Here is a 24,889-nt window from a genome sequence, read left to right as displayed (position 1 = left end):
TGACTGTGTAGATCATAATAAACTGTGGAAAGCTCTTAAAGAGATGGGAATACTAGACCATCTTACCTGTCTGTTGAGAAATCTGTGGGTCTTGTCTGTGGGTCAAGAAGCAGCAATTAGAACCCTATATGGAACTGATTGGTTCAAGATTGAGAAAGGAGTAAGACAGGGCTGTCTGTTATCACAATGTTTGTTTAATCTATATGCTGAATGCTGGGTTGGATGAGTTACAAGCTGTAATCAAGATAGGCAGGAGAAACATCAGCAACCTCAGATATGAGGATGATAGTACTCTAGTGGCAGAAAGTGAAGAGGAACTAAAGAGCCTCTTGATGGTGGTGAAGGAGAAGAGTGAAAGAGCCAACTTAAAACTAAACATTAAAACAACAGATCATGGCATCTGGCCCCGTTACTTCATGGCAAACAGAAGGGGAAAAGGTAGAAGTAGTGACCGATTTCCTCTTCTTGGGCTCGAAATCACTGCAAATAGTGCCTGCAGCCATGAAATCAGAAGATGTTTGCTTCTTGGCAGGAAAGCTATGACAAACCTAGACAGCATGCTGAAAAGCAGAGACATTACCCTGCTGACAAAAGTCTGTATAGTCAAGGCTATGGTCTTCTCAGTGGTCAAGTATGGTTGTGAGAGCTAGACCATAAAGAAGGTGGAGCATGAAAAAATTGATGCCTTCAAACTATGATGCTGGAGAAAACTCCTGAGAGTCCCTTGGACAGCAAGGAGATCAAACCAGTCAGTCTTGAGGGAAATCAACCCTGAATACTCGTTGGCAGTACTGATGCTAAAGTTTAAACTCCAGTATTTTGGTCATCTGATGCGAACAGCTGACTCACTGGAAAAGTTTCTGATGCTGGGAAGGATTGAGGGCAGAAGGAAAAGAGGGCATCAGAGGATGGGATGGCTTGATGGCATCACCAGTGCAGGGAATGGGAACTTGGGCAAACTTCGGGAGATGGTGAGGGACAGGTAGGCCTGACATGCTGTAGTCCATGCAGTCGCAAAAATTCAGACATGACTGGGTGACCAAACAACAACAATACAGGGCTTCCCTAGTGGCTCAGTGTTAAAGAATCCACCTGCCAATGTAGGAGACATGGGTTCGATCCCTGGTGTGGGAAGATCCCACATGCTGTGGATCACCTAATCCCGTACACCACAACTACTGAGCCTGTGTTCTAGAGCCTGGGAGCCACAACTGCTAGAGCCCATGTTCAGCAATAAGAGAAGCCTCCACAATGAGAAGTCCAAGCTTGGCAACTAGAGAATATCCCCTGCTTGCCACAACTAGAGCAAAGCCTGTGCAGCAACAAAGACCCAGCACAGCCAAAAGTAAATAAATAAAAGTGTTTAAAAATGTATAAATACATGAGAGGAAACGAGGAGTTAGTACAAATAGTGTTGCATCTCCAAACATGCATCTCCTGCTTGTTTTTTTTTTTCCCACCACTGAGAGCTACCTGGGAAGCCCATAGCTCTCTAGAGAGCTGAAAACATGTAAGAGGGTTATATCATCTAGGTAATAAGACAAAGAAAAATCATAAGGCTTTTGGGTGACACGGTTGTCTGAATGCAGTAATTTATGGTTGAGATATTACTATTTATTTATTAAATCTATTCCATTTTCTTCATCTTGAGCCTACAGGGAGATAAATTTCCCAGATTCCCTTGCAATCAGATTGTGACTACATAATATCTTTTTGTACAATGGTATACAGAGATAAATAATGTAGACATCTCATAGAACTGTAGCACTCTCTTGCTCTCCCCTTTCTTTCAGAGGCAACCATGTAGAATACATGTTGAAATACTGAGTCAAAAGATGGAAGTACTCTAGGTCTCTAGAAAGTAGAACAGTTGAATCAGTAAGCTTAAATATAGATCAATTGAAATGATCTAATCTGATGAATATTGAGGGGAAAAAAAGATACCATGAGCAGTGCCTCAAAGATCTGTGAGACAGCATCAAACATGCCAACAAATAAGTCGTGGAAATTCCAGAAGTAAAGGAAGTAGAAGGGAACCCCAAAAAAAATGTATTTGAAGAACTGGCCCTCAAATTTGATGAGAAACATTAACCAAATACCTAAGGAACTCAACAAAGCCTGAATAGAATGAGAAATCTACATCAAATACAATAAGAATTTATTATAAAACAAGAGAAAAAAAGACTCATCAAGTCCAAGGAAACCACAATTGAAACCATGGGTTAAATCTGTTTTATCTTCCTTCACTAATCAGAATCATTTTAAGATTTTCATGTCCTCCAAGCAGCATGCAACCTGGACAGTAAGCCATTTGACTGAGTTGCTTTCTAGGAACTTGGAGTCAGCTGCTTCTAGTTCCAGCTGAGCTGGTTAAGATGGGATAGACCCCCTGATCCTTTAACTGAACAAGTCTGAGTATCCTCTCCATGACATTTTGAACATGCATAGTCCTGTAGCTTAGCTATGCATTTCCAGAATAACAGTTACCACAGCTTTTTTTCCAGTCACCTTTTCCTATGCTCCCCATGCCTCAAACTGCCTTGCTTCATTGTTCATTATCCCATAAATACCTGGAGCTCCTTGCCTTTAGGGAGGCAGATTTGAGATTTGGAAATTAACAAATATATATAAAAATAACTCACAGAACAAGGAATTCATCCCAAGGGAAATTAAAAATATATTTTGAACTGAGTGAAGATGAAACAACATGTCAGACTGTATGTAATGCAGAAGAGCAGTGCTTAAGGAAATGTTTTGGCTTTAAGGCCTACGTCAAAAAACAAGAAAGACTTACATAACTTTAGTAATTAAGTAACCTAAGTACCTAAGTAACTTAAGGCCTCAGTAACCTAAGTTTCCACCTTAAGAAACCAGAAAAAAAAAAAAAGCAATTAAGCCTTTAGCAAAAGAAAAGAAATTATAAAGTTAGAGTATAAACCAATGAATTTAATAGAGAAAAATCGGAGAAATCAAAAGTTCTATGAAGACTGGAGAAAAGAACAAACTTTTAACTAGGATGATTAAAAAAAAAAGAAAACAGACATGAATCACCAAAATCAGGAATGAGAGAGGAAATTCAGTATCAACTTTATATAACATTTTTTGGCTTAAGCAACAGAAAGTATTTTAATTAAGGTATGTGTGCTTTTGTTTTTAAAGACATGCTGTTTCACACTTAATACACGACATTATAGTATGAAAATAACTCTTATGCCCTGGGAAAGCAGAACATTCCTGTGACTCCCTTTATGGTGATATTTGTTTTATTATGATAATATGGAAATGAACTATAGTCTGTCTGAAATATACTTCAGAGTGAAACAAAAGTAAACCATTTGATATATGGTCAGTTGATTTTTGATTACAAAATGCTGAGACTTTTCAGTGAGAAAAATGACAGGCTTTTACAATTGAGTGTCCATGTGCCAAGTAATGAGTTTAGAACTTTACTATCATACCATGCATAAAAATTAACTCAGATGGATCAGACTTAAACCTATGTGACCACTGCACCTATTGGTGGTGTGCAAAGAGCCACCATGGAGCTCAGTGATGCTGGTGTCTTTTTAGCCTGTACGTTTCTGAAGGCCTTGGTGATTCGTGTGGTCTCTGTGTGTCCACTTGGAGGAGCATAATCTTTTCTTTGGTCTTCCTTTTCCTTACATAATGTATCTAATCCAGCATGTCTCTTCCTGCCCTGTCTTCCTTCCCTGTCATTTCAGTTTCCGTGTTTGTCCAGGCTTCTAGGAACCATCAGTTTGCACCACCCCTTTCAGTCTTTGGCAGAGTATTAAAATTTGTATCCTTTGTATGTTTGTCCAAATTAATAAATCTCTTATCCCCATGGGTTCTGAACCCTAATCAAACATGCTCAAAAGCAAGCCTCTTGAATACTCTTCTGGCTCCTACCAGTAGTTGCTAGCTAATTCTCATAGCTACTTTGCTATTTCAGCCTTTTATTCTCTTAACAAACCCAGCGTGACTAGGCTGACTTAATGCTGCAATTGGGTTTCCCTGGTAGCTCAGCTGGTAAAGAATCTATCTGCAGTGTAGGAGACCCAGTTCGATTCCTGGATTGGGAAGCTCGCCTGGAGAAGGGATAGACTACTCATTCCAGTATTCTGGCTGGAAGAAGTCCATGGAGTCCCAAAGAGTTGGACATGACTGAGCGACTTTCACTTTCACTTTCTGGATTTTGAACATTACCTTGATAGCATGTGAAATTCATGCAATTGTGAGGTAGTTTGAACATTCTTTGGCATTGCCCTTCTTTGGGATTGGAGTGAAAACTGACCTTTTCCAGTCCTGTGGCCACTGCAGAAATTTCAAAATTTGTTGACATATTGAGTGCAGCACTTTTACAGCATCATCTTTTAGGATTTGAAATAGCTCAGCTGGAATTCCATCACCTCCACTAGCTTTGTTTGTGGTAATGCTTCCTAAGGCCTGCTTGACTCCAGGATGTTTTGCTCTAGGTGAGTGACTACACCATCGTGATCATCCTGGTCATTAAGACCTTTTTCATACAGTTCTGTATATTCTTGCCACCTTTTCATATCTTCTGCTTCTTGTTAGGTCCATACCATTTCTGTCCTTTATTATGCCTATCTTTGCCTGAATTTTTCCCTTAATATCTCCAATTTTACTGAGATCTCTAGTCTTTCCCATTCTATTGTTTTTCTCTATTTCTTTGCGTTGTTCACTTAAGAAGGCTTTCTTTTCTCTCCTTGCTGTTCTCTGGAACTCTGCATTCAGTTGGGTATTTCTTTTCTTTTCTCTTTTGCCTTTTGCTTCTCTTCTTTTCTCAGCTATTTGTCAGGCCTCCTCAGCCAACCACTTTTCCTTGTTGCATTTGTTTTTCTTTGGGATAGTTTTGGTCACCACCTCCTGTACAATGTTACAAACCTCTGTCCATAGTTCTTCAGGAACTCTGTCTATTACATCTAATCCCTTGCATCTATTTGTCATATCTACTGTATAATCATAAGGGATTTGATTCAGGTCATACCCGAATGCCCTGGTGGTTTTCCCTACTTTCTTCAATGTAAGCCTGAATTTTGCAATAAGAAGCTGATGGTCTGAGACACAGTCAGTTCCAGGTCTTGTTTTTGCTGACTTATAGAGCTTCTCCACCTTCAGTTGCAAAGAATATAATCAGTCTGATTTCAGTATTGACCATCTGATGATGTCCATGTGTAGAGTCATCTCCTGGGTTGTTGGAAGAGGGTGTTTGCTATGACCAGAGCATTCTCTTGGCAAGTCTTTTAAACTTTGCCCTGCTTCATTTTGTACTCCAAGGCCTAACTTGCCTGTTACTCCAGGTATCTCTTGACTTCCTGTTTTTGCATTCTAATCTTCTATGATGAAAAGGATATCTTTTTTTGGTGTTAGTTCTAGAAGATCTTGGAGGTCTTCACGAAACTGTTCGACTTCAGCTTCTTCAGCATTATTGGTTGGGGCATGGACTTGGATTACTGTGATGTTGAATAGTTTGCCTTAGAAACAAACCGAGATCATGCTGTTGTTTTTGAAATTGCACCCAAGTACTGCATTTTGGGCTCTCTTTTGTTTTTTTGGGGGGAGGGGGCTCTCTTGTTGACTATGAGGTGTGCTCCATTTCGTGAAGGGATTCTTGTCCACAGTAGTACATATAATGGTCATCAGAATTAAATTCACCCATACCTGTCTCCATTTTAGTTCACTGATTCCTAAAATGTTGATATTCACTCTTGTCATTTCCTGCTTGACCATGTCCAACTTACCTTGATTCATGGACCTAACATTCCAGGTTTGTATGCAATATTGTTCTTTATAGCACTGGCTTTTAGTTTCACCACCAGACACATCAACAACTGAGCATCTTTTGCACTTTGGCTCAGCCTCTTCATTCTTTCCAGAGCTATTTCCCTGCTTTTCCCCAGTAGCATATTGGACACCACTTGACTTGGGAGGCTCATATTCTGACATCGTACCTTTTTACCTTTTCATACTGTTCATGGGGTTTTTTAGGCAAGAATACTGGAGCAGTTTGCCATTTCCTTCTCTAGTAGACCATGGTTTGTCAGCTAGGCTGACTTAGTGCTTACTCCTAGCTATCAACCCGAACACTAGGAGAGGTGGTATATGCCATATCTTAACAGGGAGAGGTGGGCTGCCTCTCAACACTTTAATAAGAGTTCAGAGGAGTCTGGGGAACCAGACATGGGAGCATTGACTCATATATCAGGTTCCAGGTTTTTCCAAGCAGATCCTAATGTTAGCTTAACACATGGGTCTCAGTTGATCATTCAGTTATCTTTGAAGTTGTCAGCTCTTAATGATTAAGTTTTCAGTTTGATTTTCAGATTTTTTCCACTCTGCCACTGTAGGAGATAAACAGTCTCTTTTTCAAGGCTCCTGGCTTTCATATTTAGTTTCTAATTGTTTGTTAAATTTCAGTACATTTTCATTATCCACCTGTAGGCCACCAGCACAACTAGTGATAACTAATCAATTCTGTTGCCTTTGTATACATTATTCCTCTGCACTTTTGAACATCTGAATCATTGCATTGGCCTGAGTGTTGTATATGGAAACATTCTCCCAAGTTAACCCTTGGTGAAATGTTTTAATGATTGGGGTACTAAGTTGTATCAGGACTGTTGATGCCTCACATACCACCCAGGATGGGGTCCTTATTGTAAGGTTTACAGTGAGTGATCCATTCCCCAGACCTGGAAGGATCTGAACCAAAATACTGTACATTTTTACCTGATACTCAAAACAAGGAGTCTGAATACTCATAGCAGATCTTTATTGTTTCCAGAGTTAGTTTTGAGTAAAATGGAGAAATTCTGGTGTTTATTTTCTTTGTGTAAAACTATTTAAAATTTAGAATCTCCTCTCCTTTCAGCATATATACTGACAGGCCAGCAAACTAATAAACTAACCAACCAACAAACAGAACAAAGTACTTATAAAGAAAAGGGAATTAGAAGGAAAATAGATGGTGAGAGAAAATAGATGATTAATATTACAGTCAGAATTGGGGAAGTAAAATTCATGGCTACTTATTGCAAAGATAAAAAGTGAAATATTTTATCTTTTAATAGTCTGATGGGTGTGGCAAGAAGGGGGAAATAGAAAGAAGCCCAAAATTATTTTTTTCTACCCCAACTGTTGATCAAGTATGACACCTAGAGGCCACACAAACCGAATTCCTTTGGGTGACTTTTTTTTTATAAGGCAAGATGTATTTATGTAGAGAATTTCTTTAAAGTTATTTCAAAACAGATATTCTTAGATAGTTTGCCATGTAGTCCTGAATAACTGATATATTCCTTCGTTTACTCATTATTTTTCCTCATAAAAACTGATGATATTAAATGTTATTTCCCTCTCTGTCAAGTATATGAATTTTTGACTGATTTTAAGTGCTGATCCTAATCACTGAAAGTCATTGTCTGTATGTCTTTTGGGTCATCAAGTATGGCTATATACTTATTTATGTTCTACTGAAAGAGAAAACACATGTTTACATCTGTGCACACCCACCCTCTCTGGAATTTGGAAATGAGAGCAAAAATAATAAAGACAGATACAAGAGCAACACATGAGAGGTAATAGGGTCAGAATTGTCTTCTTTCTAAAAATTAAAAAAAACATAAATTCTTTGCATGTTTTCATCCATTGCTTTGGAAACTTTTATTGCCCTGGCTCATTAATACTTGAACAGTTCTTCATGAAAAATGATGAATGATTGACTTCAAGGCAGGCTGTGCAGATGGTCAGTTTGATCTGCATCTTTGAGGCTACTCATGACTAAATTTTGACATCATGTCATTAAACATTTGTGTGTTATTTATGTCATATGCTAGAAAACAAAGATTGCTGTGTCTTGCTATCTCTTGCTGTTTATCAGTTTTATTGATAGGATTTATCTAACTGGATACTATAGCTTTCACAAAGGATCATGTATCTGAATATATATATCATTTATCTGTCCTCAGAGACCCATACATTTTTGTCCTCAAGTGCAATAATGACATTGTTATAGAACACATATGTGACAGTGCTGGAGACAAATGTTTCTATGACTTAGTTTCTATAACCTTGTCCAGAGGTATCTATTACTAATTGTGCATGTGCGTGTATCTGAAGTGATTTTTTTCTAACTCTTTAAAATTTAAAAAAAAAATTTTAATTGAAATATAGTTGATTTACAAATGTTTCCAGTGTCCAGCAAAGTGATTCAGTCATACACATACATATATATCTATTCTTTTTCAAATTATTTTCCAGTATAGGTTATTACAAAATAGTGAATATAGTCCCCTGTGCTATACAACTGGCCCTTGTTAGTTATCTATTTTATATATAGTTGGGCTTCCCTGGTGGCTCAGATGGTAAAGAATCTGCCTGCAATGTGGGAGACCTGGGTTCAATCCCTGGATTGGAAAGATTCCCTGGATCAGGGCATGGCAACCCACTCCAGCATTCTTGTCTGGAGAATCCTCATGGACAGAGGAGCTTGGCAGGTTACAGTCCATGGGGTCACAAAGATTCAGACATGACTGAGCAACTAAGTACAGTGTATATCTGTTAATCCCAAATTCCTAATTTATCCTCCCTTTCCTCTTTGATAACCATAAATTTGTTTTCTATCTATGACTCTATTTCTATTTTGTAAATAACTTCATTTGTATAATGTTTTTGGATTCCACATATAAGGGAATCATATGATGCTCGTCTTTGTCTGACTTACTTTGCTTAGTATGATAATCTCTAGGTCCATCCATGTTGCTGTAAATGGTATTGTTTCATTCATTTTTATGGCTGAATAATATTGTTTGGAGTAATCTTTAAGCTTTGTGTAAATTGAAATTAAAAGAAGGAAACCAAATGTTGGCTGGTTTCAAACATTACAGCAGAATATGAGCCCTAGTCATGTGTTTTAAATGGCAGCAAATTTGGAATTAGCACCAATCCCTTGTTCTTCTGTGTAATGCTTGAAATTGTAGCCATGATGTTTTAACTCTTGACCAGCTGAGGAATTATTATACAACTATAGATAAATATAAAAACCGGAATCTTAAATTTTCTTTTGACATTAAGCTATTAAGTATAGCATCTGATGGCTTTTCAAAGGGTTAAGTCATTATCCTGTACATCAAATTGTCCTAGCTTGACTCCTTAGACTGTCTGTCTTCTGTTATTTAATGACTTTCTACTTGGTGGATTGGTTTGGAAATTCCCAAGATTTCTTAGAATGGGCTGATTAACTGAGTACTTTGTTTTAAATGCTGTTTGTGCCAGAAGTAGAGGATTTTAGGGTTTATCACCTTAACATCTGAGAAATGAAAACAGAATAGGAAAACACTGCCTTTGTAGAGTGGTATTACAGAGTGTTCTCTAAGAAGACAGACCCAAGGAAGCTATAGCAAATCCTATTCTCTTCTTTGGTCTAACTGTTGAAACAAGTGCTCTTCCAGGCAGCCACACACAAGTTGGAATCAGGCTTTTTTGTATCCTTTATCAACCTATAATCTCTTGATGGTTGCCTACTATTTTTCACCAGTGAAGAAATAGTAATCCACACTAGCTTATCTCTCCTAATCACAGACTCACAGAGTGAAGGCTCTCTGAGCTTTTAATTCCCTCTTAGAGGCCTAACAGAGTGGAAAGTAAACAAAGACCAAATTTGCAACCTTCAACATTGCTAATTTCCTCTGATGTCAGAATGCTTAAATAGGCAGGACCTAGAAATTATTTGATCAAACCTGCTTTTAATCTAATGCATGCAGCAGGGCTGTGTCTGGAATGATCTGCAAAACGACCCGGCGTCCCAAGAGAGCTTTATGGAAGGTTTCCTCTTTCAGGAACAGTAGCTTCCTCATTTGAAACCCTTTGCTTGGCTGTGCTGATGGAGTAAATTCATAAAGAGTAGTTTTCCTGCTTTTTAGATTTTATTTTATTTGGCCAAATATTGCTGACTAGATGTTAATAGTTTTCTTTGGCTTTCTTTTTTGCCTGGTTTTTAATTGGCTAAACGCCTTGATATTATTTTAGCTTTACTAGGGAATGAATTAGTAGAGGTTATTATTGGGGAGAAGAGAGAAAGGACAAAGCATTATCAGACTTCACACACATTTCTTTATTACTACTGGTTTAAGAAAGAGAAAACAAAGAACAAAAGGTCCAAACCCATTAAATTATATAAAGACACTTTTCCCATAGTAGTGTTATGAGAAATCAATGTCAAATATTTTTAAGTAATGAATTTACTAATTTGGAGATACGCAAATAAGGAAAACTCAATTTGTTCTTTAATTTTACTCAGAACTGTGTGAATCCTTAAAAGTAGCATAATTTTGACAGAGGATAAAGGGATAGCACTTTTATATTTATTTTTGTATAAATATAAAATATTTTATAAAATATAATTTTGTATGTGAAATGTAATTTTACAATTAGTTTTTGTAAAATGTTATCCATATAATTAGGTATCACTGTGAATACTTATTAATACTAATTCAGTTTTAAAGGCTGTTAAAAGACAATGTACTTTGATTTCTAACAGATCAGTACTGCTCATATTTTTACTGAGGATAGAATTAAGTTAAAAAAGAAAGATTTTAAAAAGTTTAAGTGCCTTCAACAACAAGTAAATATTTCTGCTGTTTTCTTATGTTTTTCACGTCTGATGATAAATACTGCTCCCCACATAAAGTAATTCAGAAACACTGATGCTTTGTGTAAATAAATATATACTGAGAACATGCCACTGGATCTAGCATTTGACTCCTTGGGTGACGATGAATTTCAATGCCTGTTATTTGTCATGCCGAAGCCTGTCGGGTGATGATTCTTTTTATTGGTGTATCCCTCCAAACACATTTCATCACGCCATGTGCACTGGAGTTCTTTGGGTGTGTTGGATCTGGGTGTCCCCTCTCCGGTGCACTCGCCTCCTTTCTCGCCCTGGCGCTCTAAGCCGCCCCTTGCCTCCAGCGACTTCGGTGCTGGGATCGGCTCACGCCCCCTCCTCTCTCTCCAGCGGGCTGAGGCGGGGGCGCGCTGCCTCCCGGACTGCAGGACCTGCTCAGTCAGCTGGGGCCCCCTGCGGACGGCTGCCTCCCTCGCCGCCAGGACCTGCCACTCTGAGCGGAATGGCAGCGGCGGCAGCATCCCCGCCAGCGGCGGCGGCGGCGGCGGCAGCCACGGCCACCGCAGACGCTATTGTTCCCCGGTGTTAAACGCGCTTTCCCTCCTTTTCATCTGACACGGAAACGAACAATAGCGGGAAAGAGCTTTGCGTTCTGTACTTGGGAAGACATTCCGAGGGCGAAGGAGAATTCCCTGCCCGCCGCGTCCCCTTCAGGGATCTGGACCCTGGAGCGGCTGCGGGCGGCATGGGGCCGCCAGCGGGGCGCTCGGCGTCCCGGAGCCCGGGCGCTGCGGGCCGGCGCCCGGCCGTCCTGCCGCTCCTGTTGCCGCTCCTGCTGCTGCTGCTGTGCCCGGGCGCCTACGGGGCTGCAGCGCCTGGCGAGGCGGAGTCTCCCATCCTCTATCTGTGGAAGACTGGTAAGTGGAATGGAGTCCCCCAGTGCTTCCCATCTTCACATCTGGGTCCACATCACGAAACTGCTGGGCTCCAGGAGGGACCCTTGTGCTTCTTGATGACCTGGGTGTGCTGGGATCCTAAGGTAAAAAGTATGATTCCTAGGAGGCAAATTAGGTCGTGTCCGAGGCTATTAGGAAAGAAGAACCTAATAACTAAAAGGCATTAGTGAGTCACTGGAATGATATTTCTCTCACAGCTTCATAGTTAATGAGGGCAACCAACGCTGCACTTTCATAATTAAGTGCAGTATTTTTAACCTCTGTGTTCTCATTCTGTTAGGACTTTCTTAAATATATTTCTGGCAAAGAGCAAGCAAACATTTAGCCCCGTTTTTTATTCTTTGTTAAGGCAAACAGTTCACTCCGTGCCATGATGTAAACGGATACAGACTTAAATTTGTTAAGTGTAGCTTATGTGGGACACGTGGAAACAAGCCAAGTGAGGGCATGTCTAACAGTTAAAGGCAAATGGGGAGCCAATGAGCTGGCTGAGACCTTGTAAAGCTCAATTTTTAATGAGTGAAATGTGGAGTTCTTAAAGTGTATAATTGTTAGGATGTTTAGGTTTAAACTTTTCCTGTCTTGAAAAAATTTTTTTGCTTTGTTTTCAACCAGCCAACAAAAGCAAGCAACTAATTGCACCTTGGAATCTCCCAACAAAGTGCTGACTAGAGGTCCTGGTGGGGCAGTGACAGGCAGGAAAACAATACCAGATGAGGAATTACTACTCCTCTCCCGGGGCTCCTCTCTCCTCTAAAGGACACTGAGAATTCTTCAGCTGACCTGAAACTTCTTGTTTATAGGAAGAAAGTGGGAAGTGTTATGCTTAGTGCTTCTGGCTAGGGATGAATTAAGAGTTTCTTGGCAGTGCCTAAACATTAAGAGAAGGATGCAGTAGATATGAGTAGGGAAGGTATATTACTGGTCATGGGATCACAGATGAGTTGCAGAGTGTCTCTGACCTGACTTCAGCTGTTTTTAGAGCTCTAAGGCAGAGACAGATTAGTCTGCGTTACAATAACATTGATATCCTGATTTTTTATAAAAAATTGTTGCATCTGTGTAGCAACTTAGGGAAGAGATTGAACAGAAACTTATCTAAAGCCAAAGTACATAATTTGCCTCAGAATGTTGCATGAAATAACACACATGTACACATGTTTAGAAAAGCCTTTTGGATATTAGTGTGAGTCATTCTTGTTACCACTTGAAGTTTAAAGATAAACTGATTAGTTGATAAAGATGAAATCAAATAAATTTTTTTTCAATTTAAAGTAAAGAGTTGAAGATCTCTGATTTAGCTAAAGCCAGGGTTCAAATTTATACGTTTAAAGTACTAAGAGCCGAGTAGTAATTCAGATCAAAGATAGTCTAGGCAGCATTCACTGTACAGAATCTGAGGTGCCAATATGTGTCAGTATCAATGTCATGATGGAAACATAAGCCAATAAACATTTTAAACTAGTGGAAAGCTCAGAAGAGCAAGGATATGGAGACCTTGATTTTGGTGTCTGTTCCAGCTCTTGCTCCCTTCAGGAACATTGGAGTGTCACTTAACTTTTGATCTCCAGTTTATTCATCTGCCTGTAAATATGACCTTCTCCTGACTATTCCTTGTATCATGAAGATCAAATGAATGAGTGATGAGAATGTAATTTTAAACTTTAGAGTTATGTGCATGGGCAAATATAAGCTATTAAGATGAGGATAATGTAATTCTCTTTTATGGTGAGCCTTGGTTTGGTGAAAAAAAAATGGCAAATTAAACAGGAGAGCAAGATAAGGATCTTTTTATTTTTTTTCCGGAGGGAAAGTAAACTTTACCATATCTATGAAGGAACTGAGAGTAGTTATCAGAGGAAATAGGGAATATTTAAAGAAGAGGGATACACTGTAAGTGAAAATACAGAGATGATAGAATCATAAGTATTCCTCATTTGATGGCAGTAAGGAGACAGGCAGGGAATTGGGAGAGAAAATGAGGTGAGACAGTCTGAAGATTCTGGTGCGATAAGCTTGGTCTTGGTAGAACAGATTATTTAGAATCACATTATTGGTGAGATCTTTGAATTAAAATGATTTAGTGAAAAGTACACTGGATGAAGAGCTGAGAGAGGAGCTCAACACGGTGTTTATCGCTATCAAGTTTTAGAATGTTGGCAAGGTCATTCAATGACTTTAGTTCTTGGTTTCCTATTTTGTGATATTTACTGATTAGGAAAGATGATATTTAAAGGCTTTTTCAACCCTTAAGTATGTGCACATATTCACATACGTACACCATAAACATAGCTGTATGCATCTATACACATATATACTATATTAACATATATATAGATATAGGATATATATGTACATAATGCATAACATTTAGGATAATAGTATATATTATATGAAAGTTTAATATGTAAGTCATTTTGAATGAATGTTTTTTTAAGTCAGTTCACAACAAACAGTTGTTGAGGACTCACTGTGTGACTTACATGAAGTCATTGTGGTAGAGAATTAAGATACTGTTTTCCCTGCCCCCAACAAAGTTTAGTTGAATAATATACAATAGTTGCAACATGGCATACCATACTCATGAACAGAACACTATGAGTGCAAAGAAGTTGTATAGCTGATAGAAGGAAACAATAAAAAAATAAGGCATGACAATACAATATTCATTGGTCTTATAAGTATTGCAACTCAAGTCTGGAATATTTGGTGGGAATGAATAGATTTAGTGCTAATGAGATGAGTTAGGCCAGATTGTAACAAAACTTTCAACCTGTGATAAAGATGTTAGAATCTAACCTATAAGCTGGTGGAAGCCATTCTAACTTAGAGCAGAGTAGCTGTTCCTGGTAAATTTTAGGTTCTTGCCTCATTGCGAAAGAACTTAGTGAGAGACAGTTGATAGGTAAAAAGTGGATTTATTTAGAGAAAAACACATTCCACAGACCAGAGTGTGGGCCATCTCAGAAGGCAAGAGGCCCTGAAATATGACTTGGTTAGTTTTTATGGATTGGGTAATTTTATAGGCTAATGGGTGGGAGGGGGTTTCTTTGGTGGCCTCGGCAGTAAAGAATCATCCTGCCAGTACAAGAGACTCCAGTTTAGCCCCTGGGTTGGGAAGATCCTCTGGAAAAGGAAATGGCAACCCACTCCAGTATTCTTGCCTGGGAAATCCCATGGATAGAGGAGCCTGGTGGGCTGTAGTCTATGGGGTCGCAAAAAAGGAGGACATGACTTAACTACAACAACATCAATGAGAGAGACTATTGAAAGAACCTAACAATGTGTGGTCAGAACAGGTCCAAAGAAAATGCTGCTGCTGCTGCTGCTGCTAGGTTGCTTCAGTTGTGTCCAACTCTTCGCAGCCCCATGGACTACAGCCTACCAGGCTCTTCCATCCATGGGAGTTTCCAGGCAAAAGTACTGGAGTGGGGTGCTGTTGCCTTCTCTGAAGGAAAATGCTAGCGGGTGCTAAATGAAGAAGATATCTTCGGAAGGGTGTGGGGGCACAAAGTTTAAGACATTTCCGAGAGTCTGAAAAGGGATTATGAAATATTTCAGAAAAGATCAAGTGAAAGGAGGAACTAATAAGATAATTATTTTGGGAAAAGACATTTTAAGTAGAATGGTAGAGATAGAATCTTGGTTGAATAATAAACCAGATAGTGGGAAAGTTATAGTATTGATACAGTGAGTAACCAAGTGGTATTTAAGTCTCTCCACAACATTGTTGCTTTTCAACAGAGAAAAACCCCAAAATATAAGATATTAAATTATGAAAGTAAATGTTTCAACAGTTTTATGTACACTTAAAAGGTAACTTTGAATACTTGAAAAACATATTTCATACATGTAGAGTTAGAGAACTTACATTATTGGAAGGTGAATAATTACTGATAAGTGTTAGACAGTATTTTACTTTTTAATCTTGAATATGGAATTGTTTCAGTAATAATTCTGACTAGTTATATTCACATGGCAATTCCAAATGAAGTGAATTGAACAAAGTATGATTGACTTAACATGAGTCAGACAAAAAATGGTAAATACATCCAACTTTAATCAATTTAGGCCGCAGATACATATTTTCAAAAAATTTTAATGAAATAATTGAATTTATTTTTGTAATAATGAAATTACATTAAAATCCAAGAAATAGATACACACTTTAGTTCAGTTGTTCAGTCATGTCCAACTCTTTGTGACCCTATGGATTGCAGCACGCCAGGCTTCGCTGTCCATTACCAACTCCCAGAGCTTGCTCAAACTCATGTCCACTGAGTCGGTGATGCCATCCAACCATCTCATCCTCTGTCATCCCCTTCTCCTCCTGCCTTCGACCTTTCCCGGCATCAGGGTCTTTTACAGTGAGTCAGTTCTTCGCATCACATGGCCAAAGTATTGCAGCTTCAGCTACACCCTAGCCACACAGATACACACTAGCCATTTTTCAGAATCAGATGATGAGGATGTATATATAACTAGTTCTGAGTTTTTTCTCAAGGAAATTCTCACATTAAGCACTTTTAACCTGGGTTCATCCAATGCAAGACTGCTATTAATGACGGTTACTACATGCTTTACATGGTTAATTGCACCTAAAATAATTGTTTCATCAGTTTAAAATAAAAACAGGTATTATCCTTTTTTCTTTCTGTACTAATATAAAACATTCTGCAATATATACGAAAAAATAGCCATCCTAGTCTTCAGTTCAGTTCAGTTCACTTCAGTCACTGAGTTGAGTCGGACTCTTTGCGACCACATGGACCACAGCACTCCAGGCTTCCCTGTCCATCATCAACACCGGGAGTCTACCCAAACTCATGTCCATCGAGCCAGTGATGCCAGCAACCATCTCATCCTCTGTCATCTCCTTCTCCTCCTGCCCTCAATCTTTCCCAGCATCAGGATCTTTTCAAATGAGTCAGCTCTTTGCATCAGGTGGCCAAAGTATTGGAGTTTCAGCTTCAACATCAGTCTTTCCAATGAACACCCAGGACTGATTTCCTTTAGGATGGACTGGTTGGATCTCCTTGCAGCCCAAGGGACTCTCAGGAGTCTTCTCCAACACCACATTTCAAAAGCATCAATTCTTCTGCGCTCAGCTTTCTTTCTAGTCCAACTCTCACGTCCATACGTGACTACTGGAAAAACCATAGCCTTGACTAGACGGACTTTTGTTGGCAAAGTAATGTCTCTGCTTTTAATATGCTGTCTAGGTTGCTCATAACTTTCCTTTCAAGGAGTATGCGTCTTTTAATTTCATGGCTGCAGTCACCATCTGCAGTGATTTTGGAGCCCCCCAAAATAAAGTCAGCCACTGTTTCGCCATCTATTTGCCATGAAGTGATGGAACCGGATGCCATGATCTTAGGTTTCTGAATGATGAGCTTTAAGCCAACTTTTTCACTCTCCTCTTTCACTTTCATCAGGAGGCTCTTTAGTTCTTCTTCACTTTCTGCCATAAGGATGGTGTCATCAGCATACCTGAGGTTATTGATATTTCTCCCAGCAATCTTGTTTCCAGCTTGTGCTTCATCCAGCCCAGCATTTCTCATGATGTATTCTGCCTATAAGTTAAATAAGCAGGTGACAATATACAGCCTTGACCTACTCCTTTCTCAATTTGGAACCAGTCTCTTGTTCTGTGTCCAGTTCTAACTGTTGCTTCCTGACCTGCATACAGATTTCTCAAGAGACAGGTCACGTGGTCTGGTATTCCCATCTCTTCCAGAATTTTCCACAGTTTATTGTGATCCATACAGTCAAAGGTTTGACATAGTCAATAAAGCAGAGATAGATGTTTTTCTGGAACCCTCTTGCTTTTTTGATGATCCAGCAGATGTTGGCCATTTGCTCTCTGGTTCCTCTGCCTTTTCTAAAACCAGCTTGAACATCTGGAAGTTCACGGTTCGCATATTGTGAAGCCTGGCTTGGAGAATTTTTAGCATTATCTAGTCTTACCATTTATTAAATAACATAGGCAAGAGGAATGTTATTCCGGGTAGTAGGAACATAAGGGTGACATTATCTTAAAAAAAAAAAGTTTTCCATTTCAGTTGTGATTATAATTTGTCTTAATTTGGAATGTGACACAGTTTGCTTATTAAATAAAGAATAGAGATGGAGCAGAGGAAGGGATGGACAGAGTGTGGTCATCAACGCCAATTAATTTGGAACAACATAGATGAAAATGTTGTTTTCATGATAACCATGGAATTATTTCATCACCCTGAATATTTTCTTTCATCTCCAGTATGGATAAACATCTTGTATTCTGTAGGGGTTTTCTGAGGATTAAGTATAATAGCATGTGTATATATTTGTAGAATACGTCATAGATATTGGGACTTCAATAAATGTTAAGGTATATTATTGCTATTATTCTATTATATAACAGAGTGGTTACTTAATTTTATGACCTGTAGTAAGTCTAATAAAGTGCCTTAGCTTTCTGTAAAGGATCTGTTTTTTGTAAATGCACTAGAAATTGCAAATGGATACAATTATAGTGCTAGATATTCCAACAAATTATAAGAGAAGCAGCATTGTGCAATGGAAAGACCATGGACTTTGAAGTCAGACAAACCATTTTAAATCTTGCCTCTACTTTATTGGTGAAATTACTTAAACTTTGACTTTTTTTATTACCTTAGACTGGTGACAGGGGTTCTGAAATTAGAGGCCATTTGTAGAGTTTTAAAATGTAGTAAATAATGTTTAGCACAGTACCTAAAATATAGTAACTATATTTAAAAAAATGTTAGTTCTCTTCCCATTCTTTACCTTTTTCTCTCCTAAAAATGACATAACTTGAAGGAATTTTACTGATCCAACACATTTATCTGTTTTCTCCAACTAAGAAACACCAGGTGGAGAAGGAAATGGCAAACCACTCCAGTGTTCTCGCCTGGAGAATCCCAGGGACAGAGGAGCTTGGTGGGCTGCTGTCCATGGGGTCTCACAGAGTTGGACACTAATGAAGCGACTTAGCATGCATGCATGCAAGAAACACCAGGACAAACAAACCAAATCTAGAAAAAAATGTTTTATTGTAGGCTTGTCTTTTTTTTTGTTATTTAATTACTTTGGCTCTTACATGTAGACAGCATGGGCCAAAGACCATCAAAATATTCTGAGCTGCAAATTCAGGGTGAATTATATAAATATAATTTTTATACTTTATTTTGTATAATGTCTTAGGATTTGTTCGGAATCTGAAATTTCACATTCTTGCAGTTATCATTGTCACCAGTGCTTTCCGAATTAAGTATATTCACAGTAGAATTGCTTGTGGTTTATGATTTGTTTAACATCCTAGGTGATTATTTAAATAAATAAAAATCTACAGTTTGTGTGCTATTTTCCTGCTTGTCTTTCTTAGCATACATAGCATAGTTAATGCTCCAATTTTATTATGAACTTATTGATTATTTGGTCCAAAAATCAAATGCTCAGGATTTGTGAAGGTTTAATAGCTCAATGGACTATAGTAACACCTATCACTCCTAATGCAAATTATAGGTAGCTACCCTGGAGAAGGAAATGGGAACCTACTCCACTCTTCTTGCCTGGATAATCCCATGAACTAGAGGAGCCTGGAGGGCTACAGTCCATAGGGTCACAAAGAGTTGGACCTAAGTGAGCGACTGAACTTGCATCTGGTTTATGAAATAATAAAAGACCCAGTCTGGACTGAGATTAAGAGTTCTGTGGAGCAGCACATACTGAAGTCTTTTTCTGCCTTTTGTTGTTATATAACAAAAGGTGGGAAGAGACGGGGTAGGGTGAGGTGCTGACTTTCTGATTAGGTTATTGGGGAAGTGTGATGTACTTTGAATCCTTTTAGGAGGAAATGAAGCCTCTGAATCTCTGATTTAAGTTTGAATGATGACACTGGTCAGTGGGTCTTTCTGGAAGCCTCCAGGCTTCCTAATATAAAGGCACATTAGCGAGGTCCTTAATAACAGAAGCACTGTGGAAGTGGCATCCAGGAAAATACATGTTTCCTATCTCAAGTGTATCATGGGGTGTGAGTTTGAGGTGCCAGTGAGTCATAAGGTAGAGATTTTTTTCTGATTTTCTTCATCGGAACTTTACACTTGACACTTTAGAATGTGTTAAAATGATGAAAAATAAAGGAATTGCATTTAATCCCCAAATACCTAAGCAATAAGAAAAGTACTTTATTTAAAGGAAGAGATATAACAATTGGGCTTTCCTGGTAGCTCAGCTGGTAAGGAATCCACCTGCAATGCAAGAGACCCCTGTTCAATTCCTGGGTCAGGAAGATCCCCTGAAGAAGGGATAGGCTACCCACTCCAGTATTCTTGGGCTTCCCTGGTGGTGCAGATAATAAAGAATCTGCCCGCAATGCAGGAGATCCAGATTCTATCCCTGGGTTGGGAAGATCCCCTGAAAAAGGGAACAGCTACCCATTCCAGTATTCTTGCCTGGAGAATTCCATGGACAGAGGAGCCTGGCAAGCTACAGTCCATGGAGTCGCAAAGAGTTGGACACAACTGAGCGACTTTCACTTCATTTCACTTATAGCAATTAAAAATAATCCAGTAAGGAGAGTGGAGGGAACATGGGTACTTAAAACAGTGATACCAAAAGTAATGTCTATTGCTTCTGATATGTCTTTGCACCTAACCAAAAGGATGTCTTCTCATTTTCTAGAAGAACTATTGAGCTAACTGATATTTTGCATAATTTAACATGTGAAATCATAATCTTTGGGATATCATTTTTATTGGCTCAATATTATTGTACTATGAGAAAAGAAATGAAATAAGGGCAGATGGAGAAAATCATAAATAAAGACAATATAAAGACAACCATTTTCAAATGGCACGTGTAATCAAGTCATGTTCAGATGGGCTCTTGTTCCAGGAGCCATCAGAGAGAGAGATGGTCCACATAGCAGGTGTAACATCAATTAATTCAGGAAAAGCTATGAATGACTGCTAAAACTTGGAAAGAAAGTAAGATGCAAGAGAGAACAACAAAACAAGGAGAGAAAAAACAGGCAAATCATTTGCATTCTTTTAAAACCTATTTTTAATAGGCTTTATTTTTGAGCAGTTTAGGTTTATAGAAAATTAAGCGGAAGTTCAAAGCTCTCATATACCCCCCTCATCCTCTCTCCAATTCTTCCTATTATTAACATCTTACATTAGTGTGATACATTTGTTACAATTGATGAGCCAATATTGATGCATTATTATTAATTAAAGTCCATAGTTCGTATTATAATTCATTTTATATGTGGGTTCACTGTAATGTACTTTGGGTGGTTTTGAACAAATACATAATGACATGTATTCTCTAATATAGGTGTGGACTATTACAGTGTCATACAAAGTAGTTTCACTGCCCTAAAAAAATCTGCTGTGCTTCACATGTTCATCTCTACATCTGTCCATCTCTCCTCCCAAATTGCTGACAACCACTGGTCTTTTTGCTGTATCCATACATAGGCTTTTTCAAGACTGTCATGCAGTCGGGATCTTACAGTATGTGGCCCTTTCAGATTTATTCTCACTCAATAATGTGATCTAAGTTCCTCCGTTCTTTTCATGGTTTGATAACTCATTTATTTTTTAAATTTATATTTAATTGAATGGTAATTGTTTTATGACGTTGTGTTGGCTCCTGCCATACAACAGCATGAATCATCCATAAGTATACATATGTCTCCTCACTCTTGAACCTCCCCCCACCAACCATCCCTTCCTCTAGGTTGTCAGCAAGCACCAGATTGAGCTCCCTGTGTTTTACAACAATTTTCATTAGCAATCTGTTTTACATATGGCAATGTACATGTTTCAATGCTATTCTCTCAATTCATCGCATCCTCTCCTTACCCCTTTGTGTCCCAAGTCTTTTATTTATGCCTGCATTTTTATTCCTGCCCTACAAATTGATTCATCAGTACCATTTTTCTAGATTCCATATATATGTGTTAACATACAATACATTTTTCAACATTCCCTTGTGTGGATATAGCATGGTTTATCCGTTTACCTATTGAATGACATCTTGATTGCTTCCAAGTTTTGGAAATTATGAATAAAGCTGCTTTAAACATCCATATGCAGATTTTGTGTGGACCTGATTTTTTAGCTCTTTTGGGTAAATACCAGGGAGTGTGATTGCTGGATCATATGGTAAGAGTATGTTTAGTTTTCTAAGGAACTGCCAAACTGTCTTACAAATTGTACCATTTTGCATTCTTGACAGCAGTGAATGAAAATCCCTCTTGCTCTGCATCCTAGCCATGTTGTCAATGTTTTGAGTTTTAGCTATTTAAACAGGCATGCAGTTGTATTTTCTTGTTATTTAAATAGGCATGCAGTTGTATTTTCTTGTTATTTTCATTTGCTATTCCCTAATGAGAGATATGATGTTGAGCATCATCTTTTCATCTTGTCATCTGCATGTCTTCTCTGGTAAGGGATCTGCAGTCTTTTCATCACATGAGTGAAAATAGCACAAGTCGGTAGAACTCTTATTTAATGGAGGTCAAAGCCTCAATCCAGCCTGTGCTACACATACTCCATTCTTCTTGTTACCCTGATGATGTGTCCTGTAGTGAAACACAATTGTTCATATAAAGAGAAAACATATATGGGAATTAAATAAAGAATTAATGGAGATGGGTGTACACTTGGTCAAGTTCTGCCTTGAGTGGGAAACTTTGGGAGAGAATTTGAGAACGACAAACAATAAATACCTTGAAAGAGAAGCAAATGGCCTGATATAGCAGCCTGCAAGCTTGTGAGATTTTTAAGTGTGTTGTGAATGTCTTATATCTCTAGCTCCCTCCGGTCTGGTTAATAAATCACTTACATAGCTACCTATCCACTTATTCTTGTGTGGAGGAAGCCAGGAGCCAGCAGAAAGTTGAGGTACAATATCCTTCTGAACTTCTGGGGAACAGTGGAGGTCCATTGTCCTGAAACCATGGAGAAGTTGACCTGAGAACCAAGTTGTCATGGTTAGTCTGCCAGTTAGATTACTCCCATAGACCTTCCTATGAACACAAACTGCTGAGCACCACCAGAATGGGAGTAGTAGGATGATGACTCAGAAGTAGGTATTTTGTGTGCACAAGGGTAGAAATATAGCCACCAAATTGCTTTGGTGAGAGAGCCTGATAGAAAATTAGCTTTTCCAAGCACATGTGTCAGGCACAGGCGTGGATTATGTGGTTGGAATAATTTAACCTATGGGATATGGCCAATGCGGGGCTATCTAATTGTGGCACAGTCTAGATAAAAAGTTACCCCTTAGATTACTACAGCAGTAGCATTAGCTGGTGACTGCAGCCATGAAATTAAAAGACGCTGACTCCTTGGAAGGAAAGTTATGGCCAACCTAGACAGCATATCAAAAAGCAGAGACATTACTTTGTCAACAAAGGTTCGTCTTGTCAAGACTATGGTTTTTCCAGTAGTCGTGTATGGATGTGAGAGTTGAACTATAAAGAAAGCTGAGCGCCGAAGAATTGATGCTTTTGAACTGTGGTGTTGGAGAACACTCTTGAGAGTCCCTTGGACTGCAAGGAGATCCAACCAGTCCATCCTAAAGGAGATCAGTCCTGGGTGTTCATTGGAAGGACTGATGTTGAAGCTGAAACTCCAGTAGTTTGGCCACCTGATGTGAAGAGCTGACTCATTTGAAAAGACCCTAATGCTGGGAAAGATTGAAGGCAGGAAGAGAAGGGGATGACAGAGGATGAGATGGTTGGATGGCATCACCGACTCAATGGAGATGAGTTTGAGTAAATTCCAGGAGTTGGTGATGGACAGGGAGGCCTGGCGTGCTGTGGCCCATGGGGTCGCGAAGAGTCAGACATGACTGAAGGACTGAACTGAACTGAACTGAGAAATAGCTGGACATTTTGAGTATTGTAGATGGATCGGTTTGCAAGTGTGTTCTATAACATGCCCGCTAAAGAATGGCATCAGAGCACAAATGGTGCCTGTTTGGGTTCCACTATGTAAAAATTATTTTTAGTTTTCTCTACCAAAATCAGAGAGTGTGACTGTAAATGTCAGAGGGAAACTCTGTATTCAGTACTTCTCTTTGACAACGAGTGAGAGTGGTTGCAGAGAATTGAATGCATATCTGGAAATGAAATAAACACTGATTGCTCAACAGTTAAATAAATATATATGTGTGTGTTTGCATGTGTATGTAATAAATAGAAAGAGATCTTCCTGAGGAGACTTTTGAGCTGGATAGACATGAATCTTGACCTAATTTTGTTGTTTATTAAGAATGTGATCTCTGATCTCTCTGTCTCTTGTTCCTCAGGCATACCATATGTATGAAGTTAGTATCTACCCCTCCAGGTTATTTTAAGGGTAACTTGAGAGAAACCTGTAGTGCACTTAGGTGATGCCTGGCACACATCAGCACTCATAAACGTTCTCTCTTACTTGGCATGATCCTGCTGTGAGCTATGCATACCTCCTCTCTGGGATGGAGTTTGTTTCCTGGATCTCTCTGTATTCTTTCCTTCATTTTGATTTTTTTTTTCTTCTTGCATCTGCATTTCAAGACTCTCTGCAACTGATGTTGCTCTCCTTTCTACCTGCTGTCAGAGCCACCCGTGTAGTTGCAAAAGCTTCTGTTTTGCTCTTTGCAGAGTTTTCAAAGTAGTTTTAAAACAGAGACATTCTACCTTAGTGTTTTATTTTTACTGTGATGGTGCATATCTTTGCCATGCAAAGAATGCTGGAGGTGTGACTCCTTAACTGGGGCAATGTGTTCCAAAATTCCTTTGTGTGAAAACACCTAAGAATATTCTTGGCAAGACTTTCCTGGTCTGTGATGCTGTGACTGAAAGGGTATAGGAAATGCACAGTCAACGCTGAGGCTTCGTTTCTCAAGGTTCTCTTTCCTCTCCTATAGTATGTTGTCTCTTTCTCTCCCTCACTCCTTTCATACCTCCCTCTATATGTAAATGTACATGTCATGTATATGCTCTGTATATATATGTGCACATCTTGTGTATATATAAATATCCTACTTACACACCTCAGTACATGTGGTTCAAAATCTTCTGAAGGAAATTAAACGGTTTCTCAATTTGGAGGAGAGATGGTTATGCTACAGTTTTATGCCAGTTACAACCTGTTTAGCTGTATATTCCCTAAAGTTTTATAGCATTTATAAAATTATGATAGAATTACAGTAAAAATTTAATGTACCATTACAAGCATACATATACATGCATACACATACCTAGCTACGTAAATGCATGCAACATAAC

General features: G+C 38.8%; 1 protein-coding gene across 3 annotated transcripts in view; it reads left to right on the top strand.

The window, feature by feature from the left end:
* Positions 1 to 10,905: 10,905 nt before the first annotated feature.
* THSD7A (thrombospondin type 1 domain containing 7A) overlaps positions 10,906 to 24,889 on the top strand; it is a 461,702-nt gene continuing 447,718 nt past the window's right edge. For all 3 annotated transcript variants that reach the window (XM_081535379.1, XM_081535377.1, XM_081535378.1), the window contains exon 1: positions 10,906 to 11,562. In XM_081535379.1, coding sequence (XP_081391505.1) covers positions 11,391 to 11,562 — 172 coding nt within the window. In that variant the 5' untranslated portion in view covers positions 10,906 to 11,390. The remainder of the gene's footprint in view (positions 11,563 to 24,889) is intronic.

Source organism: Giraffa tippelskirchi, chromosome 10 (assembly GCF_054371585.1).
Source record: "Giraffa tippelskirchi isolate mGirTip1 chromosome 10, T2T-mGirTip1v1.2.pri, whole genome shotgun sequence".
NCBI lineage: Eukaryota > Metazoa > Chordata > Mammalia > Artiodactyla > Giraffidae > Giraffa > Giraffa tippelskirchi.
This window is presented reverse-complemented; position numbering and strand designations above follow the sequence as displayed.